The sequence below is a fragment of the Labeo rohita genome, chromosome 7 (genome assembly GCF_022985175.1).
Source record: "Labeo rohita strain BAU-BD-2019 chromosome 7, IGBB_LRoh.1.0, whole genome shotgun sequence".
NCBI classification, from domain to species: domain Eukaryota; kingdom Metazoa; phylum Chordata; class Actinopteri; order Cypriniformes; family Cyprinidae; genus Labeo; species Labeo rohita.
The window spans coordinates 3,276,568-3,303,046 of record NC_066875.1 but is presented as its reverse complement, the minus strand read 5'-3'; the positions used below and the strand labels follow the sequence as shown (position 1 = coordinate 3,303,046).

The following is a 26,479-nucleotide window of genomic DNA, read 5'->3' as shown; positions in this document are numbered from 1 at the left end:
CCTTTATTTTAATAGCAAATGATTCCTTAGATGGTTGCCTTTAAAAAACGACCCATTGTGTAGTTATCACTAACTGTGATAAGTTAGCACAGGCCACGGGAACTAGTAATTCTGAGGGAGCTGCAGCATCACCTATCGACGGCAGAAATAAAGTTCTTGAAAATACTTGAAATAAAGTTTTTCTTTTTTTTTCCACCTTATTTTCCACCTAATTTAAAATTATTGTTAATGTTTATATATTGAATCAAAAAAGTTGCATGTTTTTGTGCAACACTGCCATGCTATGAATAGCCTAACTCTTAACTTTGACAAAGTGTTTTATACACATGAAACGCACATTCTGTAGGTCACCATCCACTGACTTTAATGTGTTTGTGAAAGCTGATGAATTTCCGTGTAAATCTGACAGACTTTCCTGAGTGGATTACAGCGTAAACAAACATGGCGTACACAACTTCCGGTAAATTAACATAATCGTTAAGCATTTAAGACAAATATTACATTTACTGTACGAGTGATAATGATGATTTGTGTGTGTGTACCTGGTATTTATCACGTTATGGGGACCAAATGTGCCCACAAGGATAGTAATACCAGTAATTTTTGACCATGTGGGGACATTATTTTAAGTCCCCATGAAGAAACAGGCTTATAAATCGTGCATTTTTTTTTTTTTTTTTGAGAAAGTAAAAGTGTGTACAGTCTCCTATGAGGGCTAGGTTTAGGTGTAGGGTAGGTGCAGGGTGATAGAAAATACAGTATAAAAACCATTACACCTATGGAATCCCTTTTGAAATAACCAGCATATGCTGGTAGGTAGGTTTTGGTGCTGGGATGCTGGTTAGGTAGGTTTTAAAGCTGGTTTAAGCTGGTCTTTTGCTGGTTTATGCTGGTCCTTTGCTGGTTTATGGTGGTCCTTAACCACCAACGTGACCAGCTAAGGACCAGCATAAACCAGCTAATGACCATCTTAAAGCAGCATCAAAACCTACCTAACCAGCATCTCGGCATCAAAACATACCTACCAGCATCTCGGCATCAAAACATACCTACCAGCATATGCTGTTTTTTTTTCACCAGGGATGTCCCCATAAAACATGGAAACACAACGTGTGTGTGTGTGTGTGTGTGTGTATTTTATGATTTACGTGTTTTTCCACCTGGAAAGTGTGACCCAACTGCGTAATTCTAAAGAAACAAATTGCGTTTTCAAACACATCAGTTAAATGTATCAAATATATATAACATGATATTTTGAGGACACCAGTCAAATGTAATGAATTTCTAACACTAGGGGACGCTACAACTTAAGCAAATCCTAAAAGTGTAAATATATGGCCTAAGAAGTCGATCAGTTATTTTTCTGACTCCTTCAGCTAGATTCTGGTTGCAACAGAAATGCATTTTTTTTATTCCAAAACAGCAGTTTGAAGTGAATCAGTTAAGAGAGGCTCATGTAGACATTTTTCATATCAATATTTATTGTCACTGAAAGACAGACCTGCACATTAAAAAAAGTTAGTTGCATGAGAAAAATACATTCAATCATCACCAAGAAAAAAGAAGTCATTCTTTGTATTACATAACAACCATAAGTGTGCAACACCACAAATTTACTTCAATGTAAAATACATTCTCACTCTAAACACATCGTCCTTCCCCTTTTTTTTAAGTAATGACAAAACACTGTACATATAAAAACAACACATTCAACAAAACAGCATAGGATATCTTAAAAGAGCATATCAGTAAATATGCATACAATACATGTGTTACATGCCTACCTAACAGATTTCCCAGACTGATATTGACAGTTTCTCAGATCATTGGAAGAATTTTGGAAATCACATTTTAACATCTAATGCTACAACATACAGTACGTTAAAAAGAGAATGGGGATATTCTCAGATTGGAAACATGGACCTGATGTTGTGAAACAGATGACGTTTTTGGCATCTCACAACAAAGCCAGAATTTTTTTTTTAAAAGGGATGTTTCATATGTTTTAAACACACAACCACAAGAACTACTTGTAATTATTATCTAATTAGACTTATTTCATCAGCAAAAGGCCATGATAATGTCATCTCCCCATAAAGATTTTGTTTCATTTTCTCATATCTAATGACTTTAGAGTGAAGTATGCTAGGATGAGGTGTTGGGGATCATTAAAATCCTCAAGAGTGGATGGAGCCATATAACCATCAAGACTGACTGACCATTTTAATGAATACAGATTTGTACTGGTTAGTGTTTAATACTCAGCTATACAAATGGAAAAGGCTCTGGACATGTGACCCAAAGCTGATATCTTATTTGCCAGCTTGTTCCTTCACCAAGTGAAGAAAAACAAAACTTTGTTGGGTAAATGTAAATGTTGGGTAAAGGTATTTCTTTACAGAAATTCATTGTTTCTGTTCAAAATCTTGTTCACACACAGTATTTGTGGCGTGAAAGGCAGGCCTTTGAATGTAATTCTATATATTTGCCTCATTTTGTAGATCATTGTTTTAGTTTTTATACATTTAACATTCAGTTACAGCTGGAATATCAGTACTATCTTTTATTGAGGTTAACTCTCTCAATATAGATCATTAAAAAAAAATCTTCCTGTCTTTCCCATTTTGATTAAATTCAAAGGTTTAAAGACAATTAAAGCTGATTGCATAATTTTTCAGATGCAAACACACACCTGATCTATGCCACCATGAGTTTACACTGAAATTCAGCCAACAAAACTGCTTTGGTGACAATAAGCTCCAATTTAGTTGCATTCACAAAAAGATCTTATTACTACAATGAAAAAAAAAAAAAAGCCTTTTCTGTACCTCAGAACACAGTCACTGAAAATTCTTCCTTCTCTTTCATTTTTTCTCATTTTTCCTTTTTTTATTTACAAAAGTTAAATTACAAGGTGTGTCAAGCAACCTGGGAAGAATATACAACATGATGATAAATCTTACAAATATGCTTGAGATTTTGAGATATGTACGATTACATTCAGGCTTCTGCAGGAAGAGGTGGTTGATCTGGTCAGCAGTTGCAGCTTCAGTCCAGCAGATAGCAGCATGTCCGTGTCTCACCATGTGTGATAACGAGTGAACTCAGTCGATCCCATTATTTGACCCTAACTCTAGATCTTTTTTATCCTTCAACATTGTTCCAGTGGGTGTGATTGGAAGAAATTCGCCCCAACGCAAGACTCATTGTTGACATGCTGTCCATTCGTGACGTCAGACAAAAATCTGCACAGTTAACAGTATGGCACAATATAATGTGTAAGGGTCTATAATAACATAAAAACTTTTTTTTCTGAAAAATGTATTTGTGTAGCAATGCAGAATGTTGGTTTACCAGTTTAGAGGTGACAGTCAAATACACCCTGTTCAGCTGCCTCAACATCCTCTTCTGTGATGACTGAAAACCAAAGAGCAAGCAGAAATAGGCATAGAAAGTCTGGTGAACACAGCTAATCTGAGCTCTGCAGTTATGCGATGTATGTGCGTGAGAACGTACCCGTGTTCTGCAGGTTTGATGGGGCATTGCTGGGCAGAGGAAAGCTGAAGGATCTGGACTGTAAAGCTGGTGGCGTCTCATGACTGATGCTCTTTGTTCTTTTACGACATTCGATCGTCAGGCGTCCTTGACATGCTTTATGACAGTTCACACCACAAACTGAGAGAGAGAGGCAGCGTTAGTATTTAGGGTGGAGGACAAAGGTGAAAAGACAGTAAGCATGACCTTGTGAAAAAGAAGTGTTAAATATGCACTTGTAGAGTACTTCAAATCTTTCAACTGTTCTTGCAGGTAATATAATAATGATGAAATAAAAGGCCACTTAGTTAATGAGAGACACTTTTATGACTGTTTCACACGTAAGTACACTTTTAAAATATGCACTTTGTAATAATATCGAATTAAACTATATTTTAAATATCTATTTTAATAAACTTTTGTTATGTACTTAAGTTGGTCAAAAAGCACTATGATTTAGCTAGTTACATTTCATTTAAACATTTAAATAAAAATTATTTATATTAATTGTAGGGCTGTCAAACGATTAATCGCAATTAATCGCATACAAAATAAAAGTTTGAGTTTGCCAAATATATGTGATCATGGACCACAAAACCAGTCATAAGAGTCAATTTTATGAAATTGAGATTTATATATTGTCTGAAAGCTGAATAAATATGCTTTCCATTGATGTATGGTTTGTTAGGATAGGGCAATATTTGACATATTTATAGTAGGACATTTACAAAATATCTTCATGGAACATGATCTGTACTTAATATCCTAATGGTTTTTGGCATAAAACCCATACAATGTATTGTTGCCTTTTGCTACAAATATACCCGTGCTACTTAAGTTTTGTGATCCAGGGTCACATATGTTTGTGTACTGTGTGTAATTACTATGTATATATAAATACACACAAATTAATGTACATATTTAAGAGAAATATGTTATTTATGTACAAAATATTTGAAATTATATATAATATAAATTATATTAAAATTATATTAAATACATATACTTGTAAATATTTTTTAAATATATACATGAATGTGTTTGCATTTACATATACATAATAATTACACACATATATTAGGCAAACTCAAACTTTTATATGCGATTAATCACGATTAATCGTTTGACAGCCCTAATTGCAATTGATTTTTATTTAATTGCAGTTAAGAAAAAAAGATTTTTTTACATACTCCACTAACACATTAACAAGCTCTAAAAACACTACAAGTCCGACAAAATATGTATGAAAATAAAAGGAGAATTCCTTTCTCATTTCTTCCAGATTCATTCATGTTCCCACTTTGCTCATTTCTCTCTTAAATGTCAACACCAGCTATTTTGGCCATGTTCCATGTTTGTCTTTTTATTATATAAACACGACAGGCCTCCTTAAAATACTTACAAACATGGAAATGCTGAGACAACTGCCATTCGAACTTGAGAAACAGATGTTTTTTCTCCTTACTGGAGACACTTGTCAACTAAAAAGACTATTAGAAGTAGTAGCCAAAATGTTACATTACAGTATTTTAGAGATTAATTATACTCTATCTCCATTATCATGGTGTATTAATTCTAAAACTCATATATCCAGTCAGAACCATCCTGGCATTGGCAATACAGGCAGCACTGCCTAGTTTGGCGTCCTCAAACACAGCAGCACACGCAACAGTATCACGGGATTACGCCTGCTCGCGGTCCTGACCAGCCTTTCCTTTTATTAAAAATGAACTGTGACTTATTGAGTATATTTTGCTCCTGTGCTGGACTTTGCCAGCCTCTTTTTGTCACTGAACCACTTGAGCCTCATGATGTAATTTATCCTTCTTCAGATATGGTTTAACATTGAATCTAGCACTGCTTCAAAGGTTTTTAAGCTTAAAAAGATACAAAAGCACCATAAATGTATCATAAAAGCAGTTCATATTACTTTGTGGTATAATTTAAGTCTTTTGAAACCATGCAATAGCTTTGTGTCAGCAATTAAGTGTAATTTTTATTGAAACCCTTATGAAAAAGAAGTTTTTTCAAGTGTGCTATTAGTATACTTATTTTAAACTAAAATAGGTAAGCATACTTTTAGTCTACTACTACTACTTTTAGTCTCAGAAATGTGCTTTTATGTAAAAAATATAATTAAAATGAAATTTAAGTATACCTGACTTATACTTAGAAAAAGTCTAAATATATCTGAGCAATATTGTTTTCTGAGAATCCATGTTTTCATTGTTATATGGTAGGGGGCGCTATTACACATCTACTGTACAGAATTTCCAAAACACAAGTGAAAAAGAAACCAAACCTGCAGATGCTTCCACACATTTTTAACTTGATCATCAGTCATAAAACAGCAATGTTATGGAATAAAATGTGACTCATGAAGAGGTAATAATGACTGTCAAGCTTTGGGGTGTTGATCGACTCCATCTATGTTTTGATTATCATTCTGAATCCAATTCACAGTGTTTTTTCATCTTTTTGTTCAAATGTTATTTATTTCTTGTTTTATTATTGTCTATGAAACTTACTCACATAAAAAAGAATGCATGAAGCTAGAATAAAATGTTTACAAGCAGATACCCTGTTCTTTCTTTTGATGTTTTGTATGTTCAGATATTCATATAAGAAAATATACACGAACGAATACCTAATAGGAACAAAACAGTATACTATGTAAAGTTCACTAAAAAGAAACCTACGAGTATACTACAGTATAAAACTACTAAAATAGTAGTTTACTGAGACTATACTTCAAAGTGTAAAAATGCTACAAGTACTTAATTAGTAAACTATCAGTATCAGTATCAGTATCAGTATATCTATAAGTTCACTTTTAGTATAGTTGCAGTACAAACTAAAACATAGATAATAACTAGTTGTGTACTCAAAATGTACTACTATTATACTTGTATACATTTTTTTATACATGTATACATTTATATACTAAAAAGTGGCCAATTTAGTCCCAAAGAGTATTGAAATAGTACACTTACAAGTATACTACTAGTACACTGACATTTGTATACATACTACATAAAGTATACTTAATAATATACTTGAATTTGACTTAAGTATACTTAATGACATACGCTTGAAGTATACTTCTTTTTGGTAGCTCATGAGTGAAGTAGCAATGTCCATTTAGAGAACAATTAATTATTTTGATTTGGATATTTTGAATGAATCTGATACACTTAACATAACTGGTCTGAATGATTCTTTCACTAATCAGACTGATTCGGTTCTTGAGTTCAGCTCAATGATTCAATGATCTGGTGATTCTTAACAGCTTAAAATTCCCACCCAAAACCATCATATGACGTCAGAAGTAATAGAGGATGCTTTATGAAGCTTTATGAGTGTCCATGCACCGTAATTAACTTTATGCACGATCATTTCCGCATATAACCTCAAAGGCCACACTGACTTCTAGTGTACGAAGAAAAAGTGCAAAAATAAATCTGGAGGAAGTGTTACACAATAAGACCAAGCAATCTTGATATGGTCCACCTTCACATTAAAGGTATTTAAAGCTTCTGGAACTCATTACTAAAACGTAATGGTGTAATATAATAAACAACAATTCTATGTTTGCTACTACTATAATCCACAAACATGCCAAACACCCACATACACACATAGAGCGCTTCCTTACCTTTGCATTTGTATCCTTGTTTATAAAAGCCCCATATCTTAAAAAAGAAGAAAAGAAGTTATGTTTGTGGAAAAAAGACAGATGCAGAAAGGATGCGGAAAATAGTACGGAGAAGAGAAGAGGGAGGGCCTAAGATCAAGAGAGAGAAAGAGAATCACAGCAGGTAAACAATAGATGAAAGGGAGAGCACAAACATCACAAACACACAACATCAGAGGCCACACACACACTGGTAGATCTGAACGCACCACATACATTCAATGGAAGGGACTGGGGTACAACAAACAATACACAGCTACACACCACACCATGCTATAAATAAACCAACAGATCAAAGCCAATGTGCACAGGCCAGAGCTAATTTCTAAAACTGTCTATCTTGGAAAATACAAGATGCAATAATTTAAAAAGAGCAAAATCTGTTTCTATATTATTGCATGATACTTACAAAGCCAGCGCAGTGTTCGCAGAAGGTTGGTTTAACGTATGTGGTCTCAATAAAGGTGTGTATGAAGCCCATCTTACAGTTGAGCAAAGAACTGGCCTTCATAAAGTAATCAATCATCTCGTCTCTGCTGATCTTTCCATCCCTAAGAGATGGCGAAAGACAGAATATGAAATGAGAGTGAAAAACAGACATAAATAGCCAACAACATCCAAACACTGCAAACTGAGATAAGTGGGGTATCTCATAACAAATCAGCTTTGATGGAAAAGGTGCTTCATCAGCATCACAAGGTAGGAGGACCAATAACTCTGACATCTGTCTATGTTATAGACAGGCACTAAACGACTGAGGATCACACTAGTAGAGTTTTCAAAAAGCATGCTTCTAGTTGATCGAAGATGCGCTTCTAATGAAAACATTTAAATAAGAAACCCTTGGCGTCATAATGCTGACACAAAAGTCACTGGGAATTTTATTGTCATGATTAAATTATATATTGGGAAATAATATTGTTATTATTGCATATATGTTGGGGTGTGATTTTTCAATGTAAACAGTCACAAGTTTTATTTACATTTCATTATTTTACACATTTACAAGCACATAAGCCAACCCCTGCCCCTAAACCTACCATTCGTCAATAAAACACTAGATATAACTGGCAGATACAGCTACAGTCATAATTTATTCAAAAAGTATTAATATTCCAATTCTTCCAAGGCAAAACGATTGATTTGTGAGAGGAATGGATGCGATCCGTCTCCGTCTGCCATAAAGCTCAGTCTGTTTGTGCGTAAATAAATTTAAAAAATTGCGCCTGCCAGAAGCAGCGTTACGTCAGCCTTGGTTGTGAAATGCTATTGGCTCTTGTGTGCCTTGTGACCGACTGCGCCATGCTAATGTTTAGGAGTATCTTTTTGAATGAGATGTGAGCGCGTTAACAGAGCAGGATTATTTTCAGCTATTAAAATCTTATGTTTTACTCTCTTCAAGGCTTCAGAAGACTCGGAATGCAACACGACTTGTTTGTAATGCTTTTATAATGCTTGTTATGGTCAGTTTCTGCAATAAATACCTGTGACCGTATTTATATTTGTCTGTTACGTGTTTTATATTGTTCAGAAGTGGGTAAGTTTAAGGTAAGGGTGGGTTTAGCTGCTCCAATTAAAATTATAAATTTATATCAAATTATTTATATTTTTGCCAAATGTATGCAAACCATTAAATTAAGGCAAACAACTGAAATCAATGAAGGACCCTGCACATCCAAAAGTGACGCTAAAGGGGTACCTTGAGCGTTAAAAAGTGACGCCAAAGTGTCCTGACCAAGCGTCAATATGTGACGAGTTACGAGTGAGAATGTGTTGCAGATATATGCCATTTTTGTTGACATTTTTAGAACCGTCCTACAGTTTAACTGGAATTGTAGAAATTTGTAAAAAAAACAAACAAAAAAAAACAATTATGAATATGCCTATAATACAGTGGCATGCGAAAGTTTGGAAACCTCACGCAGAATCTGTGAAAATGTGAATAATTTTAACAAAATAACAGAGATCATACAAAATGCATGTTTTTTTTTTTATTTAGTACTGGCCTGAGTAAGATATTTTACATATAGCTGAAATTATTCAAATAACCCCCTTCAAAAGTTTGGGAACCCTTGGTTCTTAATACTGTGTGTGGTTTCCTGGATGATCAACGACTGTTTTTTTTGTTTTGTGATAGTGGTTCATGAGTTCCTTGTTTGTTCTGAACAGTTAAACTGAACACTATTCTTTTAGAAAAATCCTCCAGGTACTGCAGATTATTCAGTTTTCCAGAATCTTTTGCATATTTGAGATTTGCATATTTGATATTTGTTTTTGAGATCCATCTTTTCACACTGAGGACAACTGAGGGACTCAAACACAACTATTAAAAGAGGTTCAAACATTCACTGATGCTCCAGAAGGAAACACGATGCATTAAGAGCTGGGAAGTGAAAACTTTTTGAATTTGAAGATCAAGGTAAATTGTACTTAATTTGTCTTCCGGGAAACATACAAGCATCTTCTGTTGCTTCTGAAGGGCAGTACTAAATGGAAAAAAACTTTATTCCAACAAAATAAGAAAAATTTGGACATCTTCATCCTATTCAAAAGTTTTCACCCCCAGCTCTTAATGCATCATGTTTCGTTCTGAACCATCAATGGATGTGTGAACCTTTTTAATAGTTGTGTTTAAGTCTCTCAGTTGTCCATAGTGTGAAAAGATGGATCTCAAAATCATACAGTCACTGCTGGAAAGGGTTCAAATATGCAAAAAATGTTTTTCGTCAGTGAGTTGTCTTCAGGAAAATCTCTTTCTCTACTGACTGCACATGGACTACTGACTGGATTTTTTTTTCTTGAAAGATGGGTTATTGGGGCTACAATTAAAGGAAGTTGTATAATGGGTTCTGTTGTGACAGTTATCATAAATACATAAAAGAGTGTCCGTTTTCTTGCTGCCAATGCCTGTACTATATGTACAGTAACTGTGAAGTTAAACCTAATGAAAGGTTTGAAGCCTGACATGGATTTTTCTTAAAAAACTGAATTTATTTGATGCTCTTATGGTCAATTAAAATCAGGTTAACCTACAAGTTTAAAAAATATACTGTTGGGAAAAAAAACTTTTAGTATAGTAGCAAAAGTCTTTCATTACTTTTTGTGTAGGTTATTTAGTTTTTTTTTTTTTTTTTTTTTTGTGATGTTGTGTTGTAATAACAGTTATGACCCTGGACCACAAAATGAGTCTTAAGTAGCACAGGTATATTTGTAGCAATAGCCAAAAATACATTGTATGGGTCAAAATGATCAATTTTTCTTTTATGACAAAAATCATTAGGATATTAAGTAAAGATCATGTTACCTGAAGATATTTTGTAAATTTCCTACCATTAATTATTGAAACTTAATTTTTGTAATAGTTAGTAATATGCATTGCTAAGAACTTCATTTGGACAACTTTAAAGGCGATTTTCTAAATATTTAGCCTTTTTTTGCACCCTCAGATTCCACATTTTCAAACAGTATCTCGGCCAATACATCAATGGAAAGCTTATTTATTCAGGTTTTAGATGATGCAAAATCTCAATTTAAAATAAATTGACTTTTATGACTGGTTTTGTGGTGCAGGCTCATATTTATATTTTGATGTTCACACAACAATGCTCTTTGTTTGGCATCGATACACTTACTGATTTTTATCGAGTTCTCCAAACTTGCTGAGATAAGGAAAGTTATTCCTGATACACTCAAACTCCTCACGTGAGATGAACCCGTCGCCGTTTGAGTCGAAATTCTTGAACACAGACTGTGTAAAGAAAACAGTTTCATGAACATGTATCATGTATCATTCAAGCAAGAAGGAGTTGTAAATTAAAATTATGTACTATACAGCTACTGTCTGTGTAAACAAATACACATATTTGACCCTGCACTTAGCCCCATTAGTGACAAATCCTAGACTGGCAACTAAAAACTAGACTTGGTCTGACTCAGAAACAGAACACTGGAGTCTCAAGTTGTGCTTTTCTAGGATGCAACACAGTATCTAAAAAAGCAGTGCTCGTTTCGTAAAAGCACTAAGCACAATCTACCTCTGAGAGACAAAATTTGATGGATAATATAGAAATAAAGCAAAATATTTATTTAATGCACTTCTTGAAATTTCCAATCCAAGGAGATCTATTCAATGGTTTAGTCTGCCTAATTCATCTTTTGTATTATTTTAATCTGGGGGCTTTTCTAAGCAAATATTGATCTGTGCCATTATTCAGTTTAGTAATGCAATTATTTAATAAAGATTTTCAATTAGTTAGCTCACCTTAACTGTAATTCTACAGAATTAAATGAAGCTTACTTCTCTTTAGTTGGCTCTAAAAGTATTTGCCTAGATTCTGAACTTTTCTATCACACACTTCTTTTCTCAGTTTGGGCGATTACAAGATTCAACCACAATCAAGATGCAGCTGATTTTGAAAGCAGTAAATAAGAGGGGCGGGGCTTAGTAAAGGCTCAACTGAAGTGATGTGACACAAAAGAGTGACAAAACAAAGTAGAATGAAAAGAATGTTAGTTTTTCTCTTACTTCCACCATCTTCTCAATATGTTTGCTGATAATAACAGGATTAGCTTTAGGCTTGACTGACGCTGCCCACTCATCAATCATTGAGAGTTGTTTAGGAGCTGGACTGGAGGAGGAGGTTGAGTTCTGATCCACCAATCAAATAACAAACAAAGTCACATGTGTGCAGGTATTGTTAATTTGCTTTATATTTAAATCTAATTGTGTGTATTTGCTTATTTTACTGTAAATAATACATTATGACCAAACATCTACATTGTTTATAAAATTAACCACATATAACTGAGTGGAATACTGACCGCTGGTTTTGCAGCTCTGGGTTCCCTCTGTAATGAGAGCTGATAAATCTCCTCTTCTGTGTGGTACTGATCCAATGATACCTATACATAAAGATTCCATGAGTTCCAAATGATTAATATAACTTTTCAGGAAGAATACATAAGTTATTTCTTATAAATATATACTCTGAGGTTTTTGTGTGTGTTTATTGGAAGAAGTTTTTATTTATTCCAATGGCAAATCCTTAAAGAGGAAAAAACTATTGAAGCCTGTTTCCATTAAAAAAAAAAAGAAGTTTGACTTCTTATCCCACAATTCTGACTTTTCTTTTCGCAATTCTGAGTTTATAATTCACAGTTCTTTCTTTTTTTCTCAGAGTTCTGAGATCCTATTTCCCATGTCTGATTTTTTTTTCTCAGAACCGCAAGATGCAAACTCACAATTTTGAGATATAGTGATATAATGAGATATAATTGTCACACCCCTGTGGACTGTTTAGTTTGGATTCTCCCTCTTGTGCCCATACTTGGTCGTTCCTGTTTCCTGTCCTCGTTTAGTCATCATTAGTTTTCCTTGTATCACCTGTGCCCTAATTAAGTTTATCGTTATCACCTGTCTTTATAAGTTGCATTCTGTTCAGTGTTTGGTGTCCGGTCTTGTCAATGTATGCGTGTTTTTACCCTCCTCCTGTGGATTTACCTGTTTTGAAATTACCTGTGGAATACTGTATAATAAAGACTTTATCTTTGACCTTCGTCTTCGTTTGCCCCTTCCTCGCACGATACGTGACAATAATGTAGCAATTGTAACTTTATTTCTCAGAATTGTGAGTGTACATGTCACAGTTCTGACTTTATAGCTTGCAATTTTGAGTTTATGCTCAAAAGTCATGCAACTCTGAGAAAAGGTCACAACTGCCAGATGTAAACTTGCAATTGTGAGAAAAAAAAGTCAGAATTAAGAAGTCACAATTGCATTTTTAATTTTTATTTAGTGGCAGAAACGAGCTTCCATAAAAAAAACTGTAGAAGTCAAATGGGCTATGAAAGCAAAGTTTAGAGACTCATTAAAACCTTTGTTGCTGTATGCACGTATTCCTCTTTAGTTTCTGAAACGGTTAGGTTTTGATCAGGTATGATTTTTCATGTTATGTTCACCCTGTGTGACAATTACTGTAATTATTCTATGTGTAGTTGTTCATGTTCTGAGGACTAAAAAAACATTTAGTTCCTATGGCAATGCTATGGCAACGATAAAATGTATCTATTTGCAGCTTTACTACAGCAAAACTCAAGCATATAGCAAAAAAAACGGTTTTCTGAAAATCCATTCCATGATTAAAACTCTTCGAAACAGAAATGCGGGAATGCTGTAAACAAAACAGGTAACACTTTATTTTAAGGTGTCATAATACAGAGTAATTACCTAATTAAGTACTTAGTAGTAGCCGTTGTACTTACATGAAACAAAATGTACTAACTATGTAACTAAGTTATGGAACAGTCTGTAGTTACAGTTTGTGATTATGTAGATGTAATAAGCAGCCACTGTTACACATATGTAACAGACTAAGTCTGTTACACAGCTACATATGTAACCAAATTACTGTTCTATTGCACACTTTATACAACATAATTAAAAATGTAAGTACACAGACATAAGCTACTTAAAATAAAGTGTATCAAGATTGTACCTAAGTGTACTTCATGTGTATCTATACTGTACACCTTATCCAGCTGCACCTTAGTTTGATTTAACCCACCAGTACACATCTTAAATACATGGGATACTTTTCTAATTACATTAAAATTACATAATATTACACAAACATAAGCTACTTACAATAAAGTGTATCAAGATTGTACTTAAGTGTACAAGTAGCTGTGTAACAGGCTCGGCCTGTTACATATGTGTAACAGTAGCTGCCTATTACATCTACATAATTACAAACTGTAATTACAGGCTGTTCCATAACTTAGTTACATGATAAGCAAATTTTGTTTCATGTAAGTACGATGGCTACTACTAAGTACTTAATTAGGAAATTACCCTGTATTATGGACACCTTAAAATAAAGTGTTAACACAAACTATTGTAGAAAATGTCTTTCCTGTTGTATTTCTGTGCTGAAATTGCCAGAGATTTTTAACAGTAAACTATAAAACAGCTGTCAGTCTACATGCTCGACACATTAAGCTCTGTTGCTTATGCAGCTCTGTTGCTTATGCAATTTTAGGTCCAGTTTTCCACACATTTTCCGACTGAGTGCTGTAGGTATTACATATTTTAATATGCGAAAACTCAAAAACGAGTTAGCATTTTCCATCGTCCTGAAATCAATGTTTTTTTGTTACATTTTTGTTTAAATGCCTGAAATAAGGTCTGTGTTTAACACAAGCTCAAGATTTTTTCACATTTTATCCTATAACATAAAATACATCCTTAAATCCACCTTGTGATTTTTTACAGTTTTTACTTGTCTTAAAGGACGAGTCCACTTCCAGAACAACATTTTACAGATGATGTGCTCACCCACTTGTCATCCAAGATGTGCATGTCTTTCTTTTTCTTTCTTTTTTTGAGGAAAACATTATAGGATTTTTCCCCATATAATGGACTGATATGGTGCCCCGAGTTTGAACTTCCAAAATGCAGTTTAAAAGCAGCTTCAAATGATCCCAAATGCGGTTGTAAACGATCCTAGCAAAGGAAGAAGGGTCTTATCTAGCGAAACGATCAGTTATTTTTTATTAAAAAAATACAATTTAAATACTTTTTAATCTCAAACGCTCATCTTGTCTTGCTCTTCCTGAACTGTGTATTCTGACACAAGTTTCACTAGATAAGACCCATCTTCCTCAGCTGGGATTGTCTGAAGACGCATTTAAACTGCATTTTGGAAGTTCAAACTCTGGGCACCAATACAGTCCATTATATGGAGAAAAATCCTGAAATGTTTTCCTCAAAAAACATAATTTCTTTACGACTGAAGAAAGAAAGGGGGTGACAAGGGGGTGAGCACATTATCTGTAAATTGCTGTTGTGGAAGTGGACTTTAAAAGAGAGAACCAAATTGATGGCTAAACTGGACCACAGATTTTACCAGGGATGGTAAACTTGATCACACTGAACAGGTAAACTAATCTACTCACTAGTCGCTTTCACAGCCTCATAGTGTTTATAATCGTACTGTTGCAAACTATAGGGAAAATGTATTTTAAAATAAGTTGTTGGAAGCTATCAGTGGTGACATAAAGAGTCACACAAAAATGGTATAGTTTGTTTATAGCCTATGTTTAGCTTTTAACCTCTGGATATTATATATAGGCCCTAAAAACATGTCATTTGTTGATCTCAAACTTATTTTCTGCAATAATCCAAAAGCCTATTGAAAATCCTTGAGTCAAGCTGAGTGGACAATTTACAGGTTGGCCTTCAAAAATACATTATCACTGCAGTGCTTTATAGTGAAAATCAATATATTTTCTCAAACTTGCCAATAATATGAGTTTTAACAAATAGACACCCATCCACTCAGTCATTTTTATTCAAATTACACTATTCCTCATGAAGTCATATACATAAAACACACGCACTCACTGTAAGTAGATTGAGCAAGTCTGTGTTGGCCTCAATGTTAGGAGGATTGTTCTGCACAAGGGCCAATTCCTGCAGGATGGCATAGAGTTGCTGAGTTTTAGTCAAGTTGACGCGGGTCTTCTGTGGGTCTGCCCAGTCTGACAGAGCGACATGAACAGCTATCAAGTCCTTGAGGTTAACAGCCAAGATTGGGAATCGGAAACCAGTGCACTCTGCAAATCGGCGCCGATACTGACTGTAGTTTCCACAGGATGTCAGCATGTCTAACAAACTGTTAAAGATCTGAAAGAGATATTCAGTCTGAAACAATGGCATTGGGTCTGATGCATAGGTTACATGTGACAGGTGTTGTATGTAAACTATAAAAACAACACTGTTTTTTTTTAAAGATAAGCTACTTAACACAGCATCTAAAAAGCAGTGCTCAGGTCGTGAGGTGCTGTAAAAACAGCGAGATGTCCTGTGCAAAGTCCACTAAGAAAAATCTACCTTTAAGAGACTGAATTTGATGGATAGTATAGAAATATATAGGTATAGGTTACATGTGACAGGTGACAGACGTACCTTATTGGTTTCGTTGCTGATGTGTGCCTGTGTCTCTTTCAGCCTAGAGATGGAGCTGTTATTGAGACCCCCGACCACTGCCATCAGCGTGTTGAAATTCTGCAACTGCAGTAGTTTCTGTAGAGCATGAATTAGTGAGAAGGAAAGAGAGAAAGAAGTTGATATTTAGTTAAATTGACAATAAAAATACTTCACAAACAACACACTAAAACTAGGAGGCACTGAACGATTCAAGGTCTGCAAATTAACAAAATCTTTTTGCAAGCAACAAATTCTTTATTTAGTATAGTGGTTATATGCATTGATTCCTTGGATTTTTGAACAAATATATACACATAAATAGATTACGAAAAGTGAACTCAGATTTATTGTAACACCATAATATCCATTAAACCACAAAGCTAGAAAGTAATCATGTATGTAATAGTTTAAACCTGAGTTTGGGGACCAATTCTCACTATTAACCAACTATTAACTATGACTTCTGCTTCAAAACTTCTAATTCCTGCTTATTAATAGTTAGTAAGGTTAGGTTAGTTAAGTTTAGGTATGTGTTAGGCAGAGGCTGCGCTAGACTTTAACATTAACGTCAAAATGACGGACAGGGTCTAAAAATTCCGTCATAATCTATTATTACCTGTCATTTTAATTTTCATATTTTAATTAGAATAACACATTTCATTGCTTTTATTTTTATAATGAACCTACAGGACGACAGCGCAGTGTGTAAAAACAACAAAATATGCTGGGGCTTGGTAAACAAAAAAAACAAAAAACTACGCTTTCTCGATTTAAATAATTCTCATTTTAATGAACCAGTATCGATTCTTAAATCACAATCGATTTTTTATTCTATGCTGTTTCCAGTTGATGAATGAATAGTACATATGAAACAAAGTGTCAGACTTCAAATTCTCTCCATTTCATTAGTAAATTCAAGCAATAAATACCGTTTTGACGCTCTAATGTGGCGTAATAGATTGTTGTAGCTTCTGTGTACTAGCCTGAGCGTAATCAAACGCATAGGAAAACATTCGTGACAGTTTTGTTTTTGTTCTGTATCCCCTGCTCTGCTGCCACACTGAAGCGCACTGGCCACCAACCGGACAGGGCTGGGAATTACAGCTACAATTTAAAATAGATCACCCTTAGTGTAATCTGTCGAAATGACAGACGGCCTTCAGATTTTTCCGTCACTGGTAGTCTGTCAATGACAGACAGTTTTCGCCTAAAGCAACCTCTGGTGTTAGGTATGTGTCATACAAGTCATAAATATATTCTTTATAAATACTAATAAACAGCCAATGTGCTAGTAATAAGCAACTAGTTAAAAGTGAGAATTGATCCCTAAACTAAAGTGTTACCATTACGGTAACACTTCACAATAAGACTCATTAGTTAACATTAGTTAACTACATTAGTTAACATGAACTAAGAATGAACAGTACTTCTACAGCATTTATTTTAATTTATCTTTAATTTTTACTTTCAGCATTAACTAATGCATTACAAAAATCACAAGTAGTGTTTGTTAACATTAGTTAATGCACTGTGAACTAACATGACTGTTTTTTTTTTATTAACTAACATTACCAAATACTAATAAATAGTGTAATGTATTTTTTATTGTTCATTTATGTTAGTTCATACATTAATTAATGTTAACTAATGACACATAAAACAGCTAAATACCTAAAGGATGAACTGTATGCCATTCACTATATAGGCAAAAATGTATTTGATTAGTAACACTGAAGTGCAGAATCGTAAATATTTCTGAAGCAAAGTTTCACACAATTTTTTTGGCATTTTTAAAATCTTTTATTATTTTTTCAAGTTTAAATTAGACTTTACATAACAGTGTGACCCAGCTGAACCCCATTATGTGTGTGAATGTTGTACTTTGCACATCACTGTCAGTGCGATTAGTTGATATTTTCATTAATCGTGGCTATAATGTAGATTAATGTAGAAGTTACACAAAGTTCTTGTGGCTTTGTGCTGGTCGTGATCCTTTTGAAGCAGAATACTGACATGTAAAGCAGGCACTAACATGTAAGTCGCAGTAATTAAAGGATGCCTACATTAGTTCAGCAAAGCGCAACACGTCAGTAAGTGAAGAGTATTTGTCAGCTAAAAGAACTGGTAAAACTTTAAAACCAATTGATTTGTATCGAAGAAACAAATGAAAAAAATGGTGTGTGACTTACTTTTTCACTCAGAAATTACTAGTAAATTTCACAAATAATTACAAAGAAACAGCAGGAACATCTGCCTTTTTTGGAACACAAAGGTCGAAATAGTATTTTCTTGTAAAACACTTTAATAATCTTTATTTACAACCTTGTAAAAAATATTTTTTACAGTGTTGGATGGATGGATGTGTGTGTGCCTAACTAGATATTAAATTTGAGACTGTCTCACTAAGTTTTGGATCTTTGAATTATAGTCTCTGGCAATTTGTTGTTTGAATCCCTAATAAAAATAGACAATTCGTGCAAACTTTTGGTGCCTAAATGTGCTTCTAGCCTGCTTTCAGGAGGAGGACGGAGAGAGGAAAGTGTTTTAAAGAAAAAGACAAATCAATATGACAAGGAATTGGGCAGGAAACCTAAAGCGGTAGTCAAAGTGATATTCTGGAAGAGGAAGAGCTCAGGGGCCCATAAGAAGGAAGAGAACAAGGGATCATCAGGAGGAACAAGAGCAGGGGGTGATGGAGCCCCACTGCGCTTCTGAAAAATTCAAAGAGAAGAAAAGTCACATGGGTCTAGCTGTCATTGTACTAAAGCTCTACACCAGGACTTGTTTTTTTAGGTCATTGCTTTTACTTCTTTTCTTTTTCAAGCTGGATTTTTGTTGACCTGCACTCAGCAGCTGTTGTTCTGTACTAGTGGTGTTAGTTACCAACCCTATAAAATATGATTTCAACCACACAGAGAATTCATAGACCAAATACTAACAAGTCTAAATGTGCTACTGTATTCTGGAAAAAAGCTCAAAAGTCTGATTAACAGTAGGATCCCACTTTATATTTATAAGGGATAGTTTACAAAGAAATGAAAATGATGTCATTATTTACTCACTCTCATGTTGTTCAAAACTCTTAGAGGTGTGTAGAGTGAGTAAATGATGACAGGAATTTTCATTTTTGGGTGTTTATGTGCTTACATTAAAATTGATCATTTAATATTACACATTGTGTATATACATGTTTTACACTGTACACTGACAAAAGGTGTAGAAAAATTTTCACTTTACAACTTTACAGTGTTCATACATTAGAAAACACCTGTATGTAGTCACATATAACGTATAACTACATCTGCAATTAATTTCTGTAATTACTATATTACACTGTTGACCTTACACCTTAACCCATCCTTAAACCCAACATGTTCTCCAACCAATACGCCCCGTATATGTCGTTTGTCAAATACTTGAAGTACGACCCGTCGGAGTGTTTACTAAATTAGCATCTATCAACAACAGGACACTTTCATATTAATGCACTTTATCTGTGCTATGATTTGGGTTTTGTGTAGTTCAGTTGGTAGAGCATTGCCTTACGTTATGCAATCGTGTGATTATGGGTTCAGTCCCAGGGAACGCACATGCTCATAAAATGTATATGCACTCTAAATTACTTGCCAACATGTCTGACAAATGTGTAAATGTTAATGGGTTTTGTGAAATGGAAATAGGACAAATGGTGGGTAAGGGACCATGTAAAAAGTCCACAAATTTAGTTTAATTAAACACGCATTTTGATTGGTCATGATAGTCATACGCAGAACCTGATTTTACCATGTACAACATGTTCCTGGATCAACATCGTTGTTGACCCTCAAACAACATTGTGATTAACCAATCAGATTTGAAAAAAAAAACAGTTTATAGTTTTTAAGTTTAGGCTTACAATCAGTGTTTGGTGCTTGTACATCAGTGTCATTCATCTATCATTTACTCTGATTTTAGGGATTACTCATGGGTAAGGTTAGGTTTAGGTGTAGGGATGTGGTCAAGATTAAATTTTTTAAATAAAATGTTCTACCAGGGTCAACAAAATCAGGACGTGTGTCATACGTCATTTGATGATGACAGGCGCAACACGACACTGTCATTATTTTTACGCCAGCTAGAGGATGCTTAACTTTAAAATGTAAATATAGGTCGTAGGGCTGTAGTTATCGATTGTTTTAGTAATCGAGTATGCTACCGATTATTCGAGTTAATCGAGTAATCGGATAAGAAGTCATTTTTCTTTATCAAAGAGCAATACTAAATATATAAGAGAAAATAAGATAGGCTTCTTAAAATAAACAACTAATTTGTTTCCTTTTTAGAAAAAGTAATATTTTTATTGCTGAAACTACATATATTTAGAATCATAAAAACTAAACCCATTTAATGCATTTTTTGCCAAGTAACCTTAAAAATGCAAATACAAATATATATATATATATATATATATATCCAGAGGGACTGAACTTGCAGTTACAAATGCATAGATATTATTTTGTTACTTTAAAGAAAACATTGAATACTGATATTTACATGTATTTTTAAAATGAAGATACTTTAAATGTGAAATCAAAACCGCCAGTAGGCGGCAGCAAGTCACTGTTAAGTAAGTGAGTCATTGCAATTGAACTGAATCATTTAACGGGTGATTCATTCAAGAACGAAACACCGTCATATGCTCATAGATGCAAAACAGTGCTGTGGCTGTGTTTGAAATGGTTATTTATTGGTGAAATAGAGTAAAAACAGGCAATATGCTGCCTAAAATGTAAGTCATTTAATACTAACTTCTTGTTTATTGATGAACTGTTAATAACTGCATAAAATCAGTATCACATTTGTAATCATGTTGAAGCACTCTTTGTTTGATATTAACTTTATAACTTTCTGTGTGTCACAGAGAAAAGAAAAGTGTTTTGCAAAACAGTAAGTACATTGTACCCAACACTTTTTTTGACAGAAGGACATAGATGCCTAATGAAAATTAGGACTAAGTTAGTTTTCCTGACCTGTGCAACCTTTATGAAGTGCGCGATCACAGCAGCTCTCTGCGGTGCGGTGGGTTTACTCAGAACCATCAGCTGAATCCACTGCGAGACGCTGTTAAAGAGGGTAATAAACCTCTCCAGGATGGGGTTATCTACCGTGCAGCCGTGCATCACAAAGCTGTGGTAATCCTGAAACTGAAACACACATTAAAGAAATGGTCACAGATCACATGTGAATGTTTTGCTAGCGTTCCTATTAAGTCATGAATTTTTTTTATGTTTTCTGAAAGAAGTCTGAAAATGTTTTGAATGTTTTTTTTTGTTTGTTTGTTCATTTAACATTTTGTATTTGTAGGGGATTTTATTATATTTATGGATAGTTATGATCTGTTTATTACATGTTAACCATTTTTTGAGCATAGACCTTCAACTGTCAACAATGATTTGGAGCACAGATTAGATTGAAGTGAAAAAAGTTACAGAAGTTTAAGTTTCTTATGAAAAATGCACAAATATACTATTTAAAATTTTGATATGAAATATATATTTTCCAAAACATGTTTTACTCTAAAATTTTCTAGAAGGAAATCAAAGCCATGAATAAAAAAGTTGTGTTCCAAATTTTAGGTTGATATCTCAAAATATTAGCTTTTGGTAAGATTTTGTTTGGGCGCAGTACCCAACGTTTCCACTAGGAATGAAATTTGTTTCAAATACATTTTCAATGCAAACAATAGTAGCTGCATTTTCATTACCCTTCAAATTGCGCAAATAGAAAATACGCCTAATGGAAACACGTCAGTATTGCAAAAACTCATATATCACAAAAAAGTTTTTACGCTCACTTGAGGTGGTTTTTCAGGCAATTCGAAAAAGGAATTTTTCACTGAACTGCAATGGAAATGGCTTTTTCCAATTTACAGGTTACCTTGTGTACATAAAAGTCACATGATCATTCTTTAATGTACTATAAACTCAAACAAAAACACCTCATATGTGGCTGCTTACACAAGCATTGACTACACAATGCTTAAATAAGGGGCTTTCCTTGCTATTAAAGCTTGGATAACCCCTTATTTACACTGCACAAGTCTGCGGAGTTGATCACGGCCACTTTAGTCAATACTTGTGTTCATACTCGTTTCAGTTTCAAAAGCGTCTCTCCGTACTGCTTCTGTAAAGACACATGCCTACATCTCCTACAATTAAAATTAAAGGCTAGTGCGGTGGCTGCAACATACGTAAACCTATCAATATCCATTGCCGTGACTTATCGCGAGAGGACAAAGTTACAAAGTCATTTTGCAACAGTTTTTTATTCACATTTATAAAACATTTTGCACTTATCTGAAATGGAAATGCACCTAGTGTGAATATTTTTTTCAGTGCCATTTAAGCTTTTTGAATCATGTTCATGATTTAGTTTTTACCAAGTTTTGTACAATTCTGATAAAGTAGAAAAAACACGCACACACACACAACATACAACAAGAAGGTTAAATGCAAACATATGCGGTCAACTGCATATTCAAGATTGTATGGATACCTGTGTGGTGACTCATTATCATCAAGTTCCTAATATTAGATAAAAATAAATGCGTCAGCTTTCTGCACTTCTAGATTTTAATTAGAACATTATTTGGTCTATTTCTATCTCTTCTGAGGACATCTAGAGCACTTTCACTCTAACAAGAACAGCAAAATCTGAACCCACAAACATACCATTATCTTGCAGAAGGATTTGTACTCCAGATAGGTCAGATGTTCAGCAAGCTCACAGGGGTCCAGGTGATCAAACAAAAGGGACATTTTTCTCCTTTTTGACATTGATGGAACTCTTTGGGTAACCTGGCGTTTCCATTTATACGAGGGCCTGCAGAGGAAAAATATGTTATTTCAGATAGAACTAATGTTGTTATTGTTGGCAGCTGACTAACATGCTGAAATCTGACAGTGCTGTGCAAGGACATTCTTCATGACAAACTCTCATTTTATCTATCTTTAATTCATTGTTGAAAACTTGTGGGTTTGGTTTTGCCACATTTGAAAGTGCAAAAGTGTGAATAACATTTGAGCGTTACGCTATTAAAAATAAAGATTCTTTAGAACCGTTAACGTCGCTGGAATCTTTCCATTACACAAAAGGTTGTTTATAGTGGAAAATGGTGTAGCGGAAAATTCTTCACACTTAGAAAGAAATATTTTTTGTTGTTATTTTGTCCTTAAAAGTTGTAGTTACCATCCATGATCATGTGGAATAGAACAGCCTGGACATTATCTTCTTTTTTGAGCCATGAAATTAAGAACCAAAGTGTTTTGAACAGCAGTACGGGTAAATGACAGCTTTTTCATTTTTTGGTGAACCGCTTAACCTTTTCAGACTGAGAACATGAAATGAGTGTGTAGGTGTGTGTCTGTGTACTTACACACTCTCTACATCAATAAGCTGACTCTGTGTTTCATTGCCGCCAGTGTTCAGGTTCTCTCTCAGGTCTTTAATCTGGTCAGCCAAAGCAGGATTGAGATCAAACTCTACGGGAAATTCAGAAATCCAGTACCTACATAGAAAAAGACAGAAGAGCAAATGCAAAAGAGCAGATTTGACATACAATGGAGATTATGAATTAGATACAGGATTATTCTTACTTTACAAGGTGGCATATTTTAGCTCTGATCTCATCAGTGCTGCCCTCCTGTGACCTGTATATTTGTTAAGGGTGTAAAGTTTTAATTTTAGGCTTTAATTTTTTGTTAACACCAGCAAACCTTACATCAGAGCATGTAATGCAAAAATAAAATGACCTTTACGGAATTTTACAGAATGTTAAGATTGTATATTAGCATCAGAAATTAATACATAATTGACTTTACAATTAATACTTTAGTACTAAATGATATCAAGTTTACAGCACTTTTTACTGCAGGATCTAAGAGTTAGTTCCAATTAATCTAACATGGTTTGTAATTTTATCTAATGAAGTTTAAATATAATTGCATAAAAAATTCAACATGAGGGTTTTGTAGATAAAGGATACTTTAGCAGCAGTTTCTTGGACAGATCAGTGGAAGATATGTACCAAGGATGCATCATCAGAAACATTTTCACAAAGGAGGCATCTTTAATTGTACCTTCACTGTCTGAAAACACAAACATCACAGAACATTAATGAAGAATAAACAATAACTCTTCAGATTAGGGAACACATATTCACGATTCACTAAGAGTTTTCCCTCAATGAACTCCTAAGTTGCTGCTTATAGAGCTTAGTAAGCAAGGTCGTTGTTTCTAATAGTAATATTTAGGTGTTGGGTAGGGTAAATATGGTCATGCAGAATAAGGAATTAATATGTGATTTGTAAGTACTAATAAACAGCCAATTTGCTAGTAATAAGCAATAAGCACACATTTTTTGTCATGACGTCCTTGGTCAACTTCCTTGAGCAGGTTTAGCTAGACTTTGTTGATAAAAAGCATGCTTACTGTTTGCTGGTTCATCATTTACGTAGATCCGCAGCAGAAACTTCTGCTTCTCAACTGCTTTAAATCTTCAGACCAAACGTCTGTTTGAAACCCCTTCATGCGTAAGACAATGTCTTTATAGACTCACCGAAGGACTGTATGCAGAAGTCCATCAACTCATCCACTGTTCCTGAATCCATAGGTAACGGATCCATCAAATCTCTCTTTTTCTTCCTCTATCTTCACTTTCTAATAGCCTTCTGTTTTTCTCTTCTCCTCCAGTGCTCTTCCTCTTCTCTTTTGTCTGTCAATAGAGATTGTTATCGTAAGGAGAAGAACACACTGAACATCCTTCTGAAAAAGAAGTGCACTTAATTGTATTGAATGTGCACGTGTAGTATACTTCAAATCTTTAAAGTAAAAAACATGTATTTGCAGTTAATATATTATTAATCACATAAAAGGCCACTTAAGTGTACCTGCACTTAAAACACTTAAGTACAATTTTAAAAAGTGCATCTTGTAGTGTACTTCGTTTTCAATTTATTTAAAAAACAAAAACTGTACTTGCAGATCATACTACATATTAAAACTATACAAAATAAATAATCCACCTAAATAATAGGCCACTTAAGTGTACTTAAGCAGCACAGAAATTAAAAGGTAGTGGATATTATGCACAGTGTTGGGAAGGTTACTTTCGAAATGTAATTTGATTTAAAATGTAATAAGTAGTGTAACTTTTCAATTACTTTATTAAAGTAATGTAACATTACTTTTAATTACTTTTTGATTACTTTTCTACATTTCTAATATTTTCAACTGTTAATCATTTTGAAACATTTAAACCAGGCAGAGTTAACCTTACAGTAGTGTTCAACACTGAATACTGTCAGACTTTCAAAATCCTTTATCACTTGAATTAAGATTATAATAAGTAACATACATCTTTATTTTGCGATAACAACTGGCTGAATGTACATTATCTAACTTATTACATAGCTGCTTGATAGATTATTTAGATGTTTCGTGTCAAAATACTTAGACACGAAACACTGATCTGAGTTGAAATATTTGAACACAAAGCTTTCATGAAGAAATCAGTTGCTAGCAAACGGCAAGTTCAAACTAGACATTTTAGGGATACAGTGCAGTCATACCAGTTTTCTTACACAACATTTCACCACATAAATAATTAAGTAGTAGTACTAGTTTGTTAGTTATCTTATAATCCATTACAATGTACAAAAAAATGGCAGCCACAATAGAGCAAGTCCACGATACCAGGATGACAGAATTAAGAAATTGTACACATAATATTGAATTAAGCTTTAATATTTTATTAGCTAACCAAATGCAAAGCTTCCACCAAGAAAAAATAACGAGCATATAGCACTGACTTAAGTTGCCCCGAAAGTGTCTGAGCTGTGTAATCATTTAATTTAAAGCACAGCCACCACAAATTCAGACTTTTTTTTTTTACTTATATTTTTGGGCTTTTTATGCCTTTTATTATGATAGGACAGTAGAGAAAAAAACAATCTTAAAAAATAAAGTTTATGCATAAACCCAAATAGGAAATAAAACAGTTATCGAATAAGCATTCTGTGTCCTTAACTCCTGAAACATTGGTGTCTCATTTTAGAGCAGTCAATGCAATTTAAAAGAAGTATATTTAAATCTGTAAGTGGGGGTGGGTGGGTGAAAAAATTCAGATGTAATCCCCTTTGTAATCACTGGTATTTTTCAAAAGTAACTGTAATTTAATTACATATTTTTTCTCAGTAACTGTAACTAATTACAATTATATTTATTTT

The 26,479-nt window shown here is 34.0% G+C and overlaps 2 protein-coding genes across 3 annotated transcripts in view; both read right to left on the bottom strand.

Moving 5' to 3' along the window:
* Positions 1 to 1,457: 1,457 nt before the first annotated feature.
* LOC127168114 (RAS guanyl-releasing protein 2) lies at positions 1,458 to 24,953 on the bottom strand. The gene is made up of 16 exons (XM_051114683.1): positions 24,811 to 24,953; positions 24,238 to 24,340; positions 23,849 to 23,902; positions 23,629 to 23,760; positions 22,925 to 23,075; positions 21,224 to 21,397; positions 16,194 to 16,310; positions 15,630 to 15,911; positions 12,050 to 12,130; positions 11,754 to 11,876; positions 10,861 to 10,976; positions 7,638 to 7,779; positions 7,190 to 7,226; positions 3,517 to 3,675; positions 3,355 to 3,417; positions 1,458 to 3,245 (listed from the first exon to the last, which is right to left on the bottom strand). The coding sequence occupies exons 1-15, from the start codon at positions 24,875 to 24,877 to the stop codon at positions 3,359 to 3,361; spliced, it is 1,797 nt and encodes a 598-aa protein (XP_050970640.1). The 5' UTR covers positions 24,878 to 24,953; the 3' UTR covers positions 1,458 to 3,245; positions 3,355 to 3,358.
* Positions 24,884 to 26,479, bottom strand: part of LOC127168115 (GDP-fucose transporter 1) — a 47,239-nt gene continuing 45,643 nt past the window's right edge. For both annotated transcript variants that reach the window (XM_051114685.1, XM_051114684.1), the window contains one exon: positions 24,884 to 24,966. The gene's annotated coding sequence lies outside the window, so the exon portion shown is untranslated. The remainder of the gene's footprint in view (positions 24,967 to 26,479) is intronic.

What these genes read in the sequence shown, in the direction of transcription:
- LOC127168114 (XM_051114683.1), bottom strand. Translation starts at nt 24,877, where the DNA reads ATGGATCCGTTACCTATGGATTCAGGAACAGTGGATGAGTTGATGGAC. An exon ending in CTTATTGATGTAGAGAGTGT is followed by an intron (nt 23,076 to 23,628) that starts GTAAGTACACAG and finishes TTTCCTCTGCAG; the next exon opens with GCCCTCGTATAAATGGAAAC. An exon ending in ATATTGAGAAGATGGTGGAA is followed by an intron (nt 10,977 to 11,753) that starts GTAAGAGAAAAA and finishes TTCTTTACACAG; the next exon opens with TCTGTGTTCAAGAATTTCGA.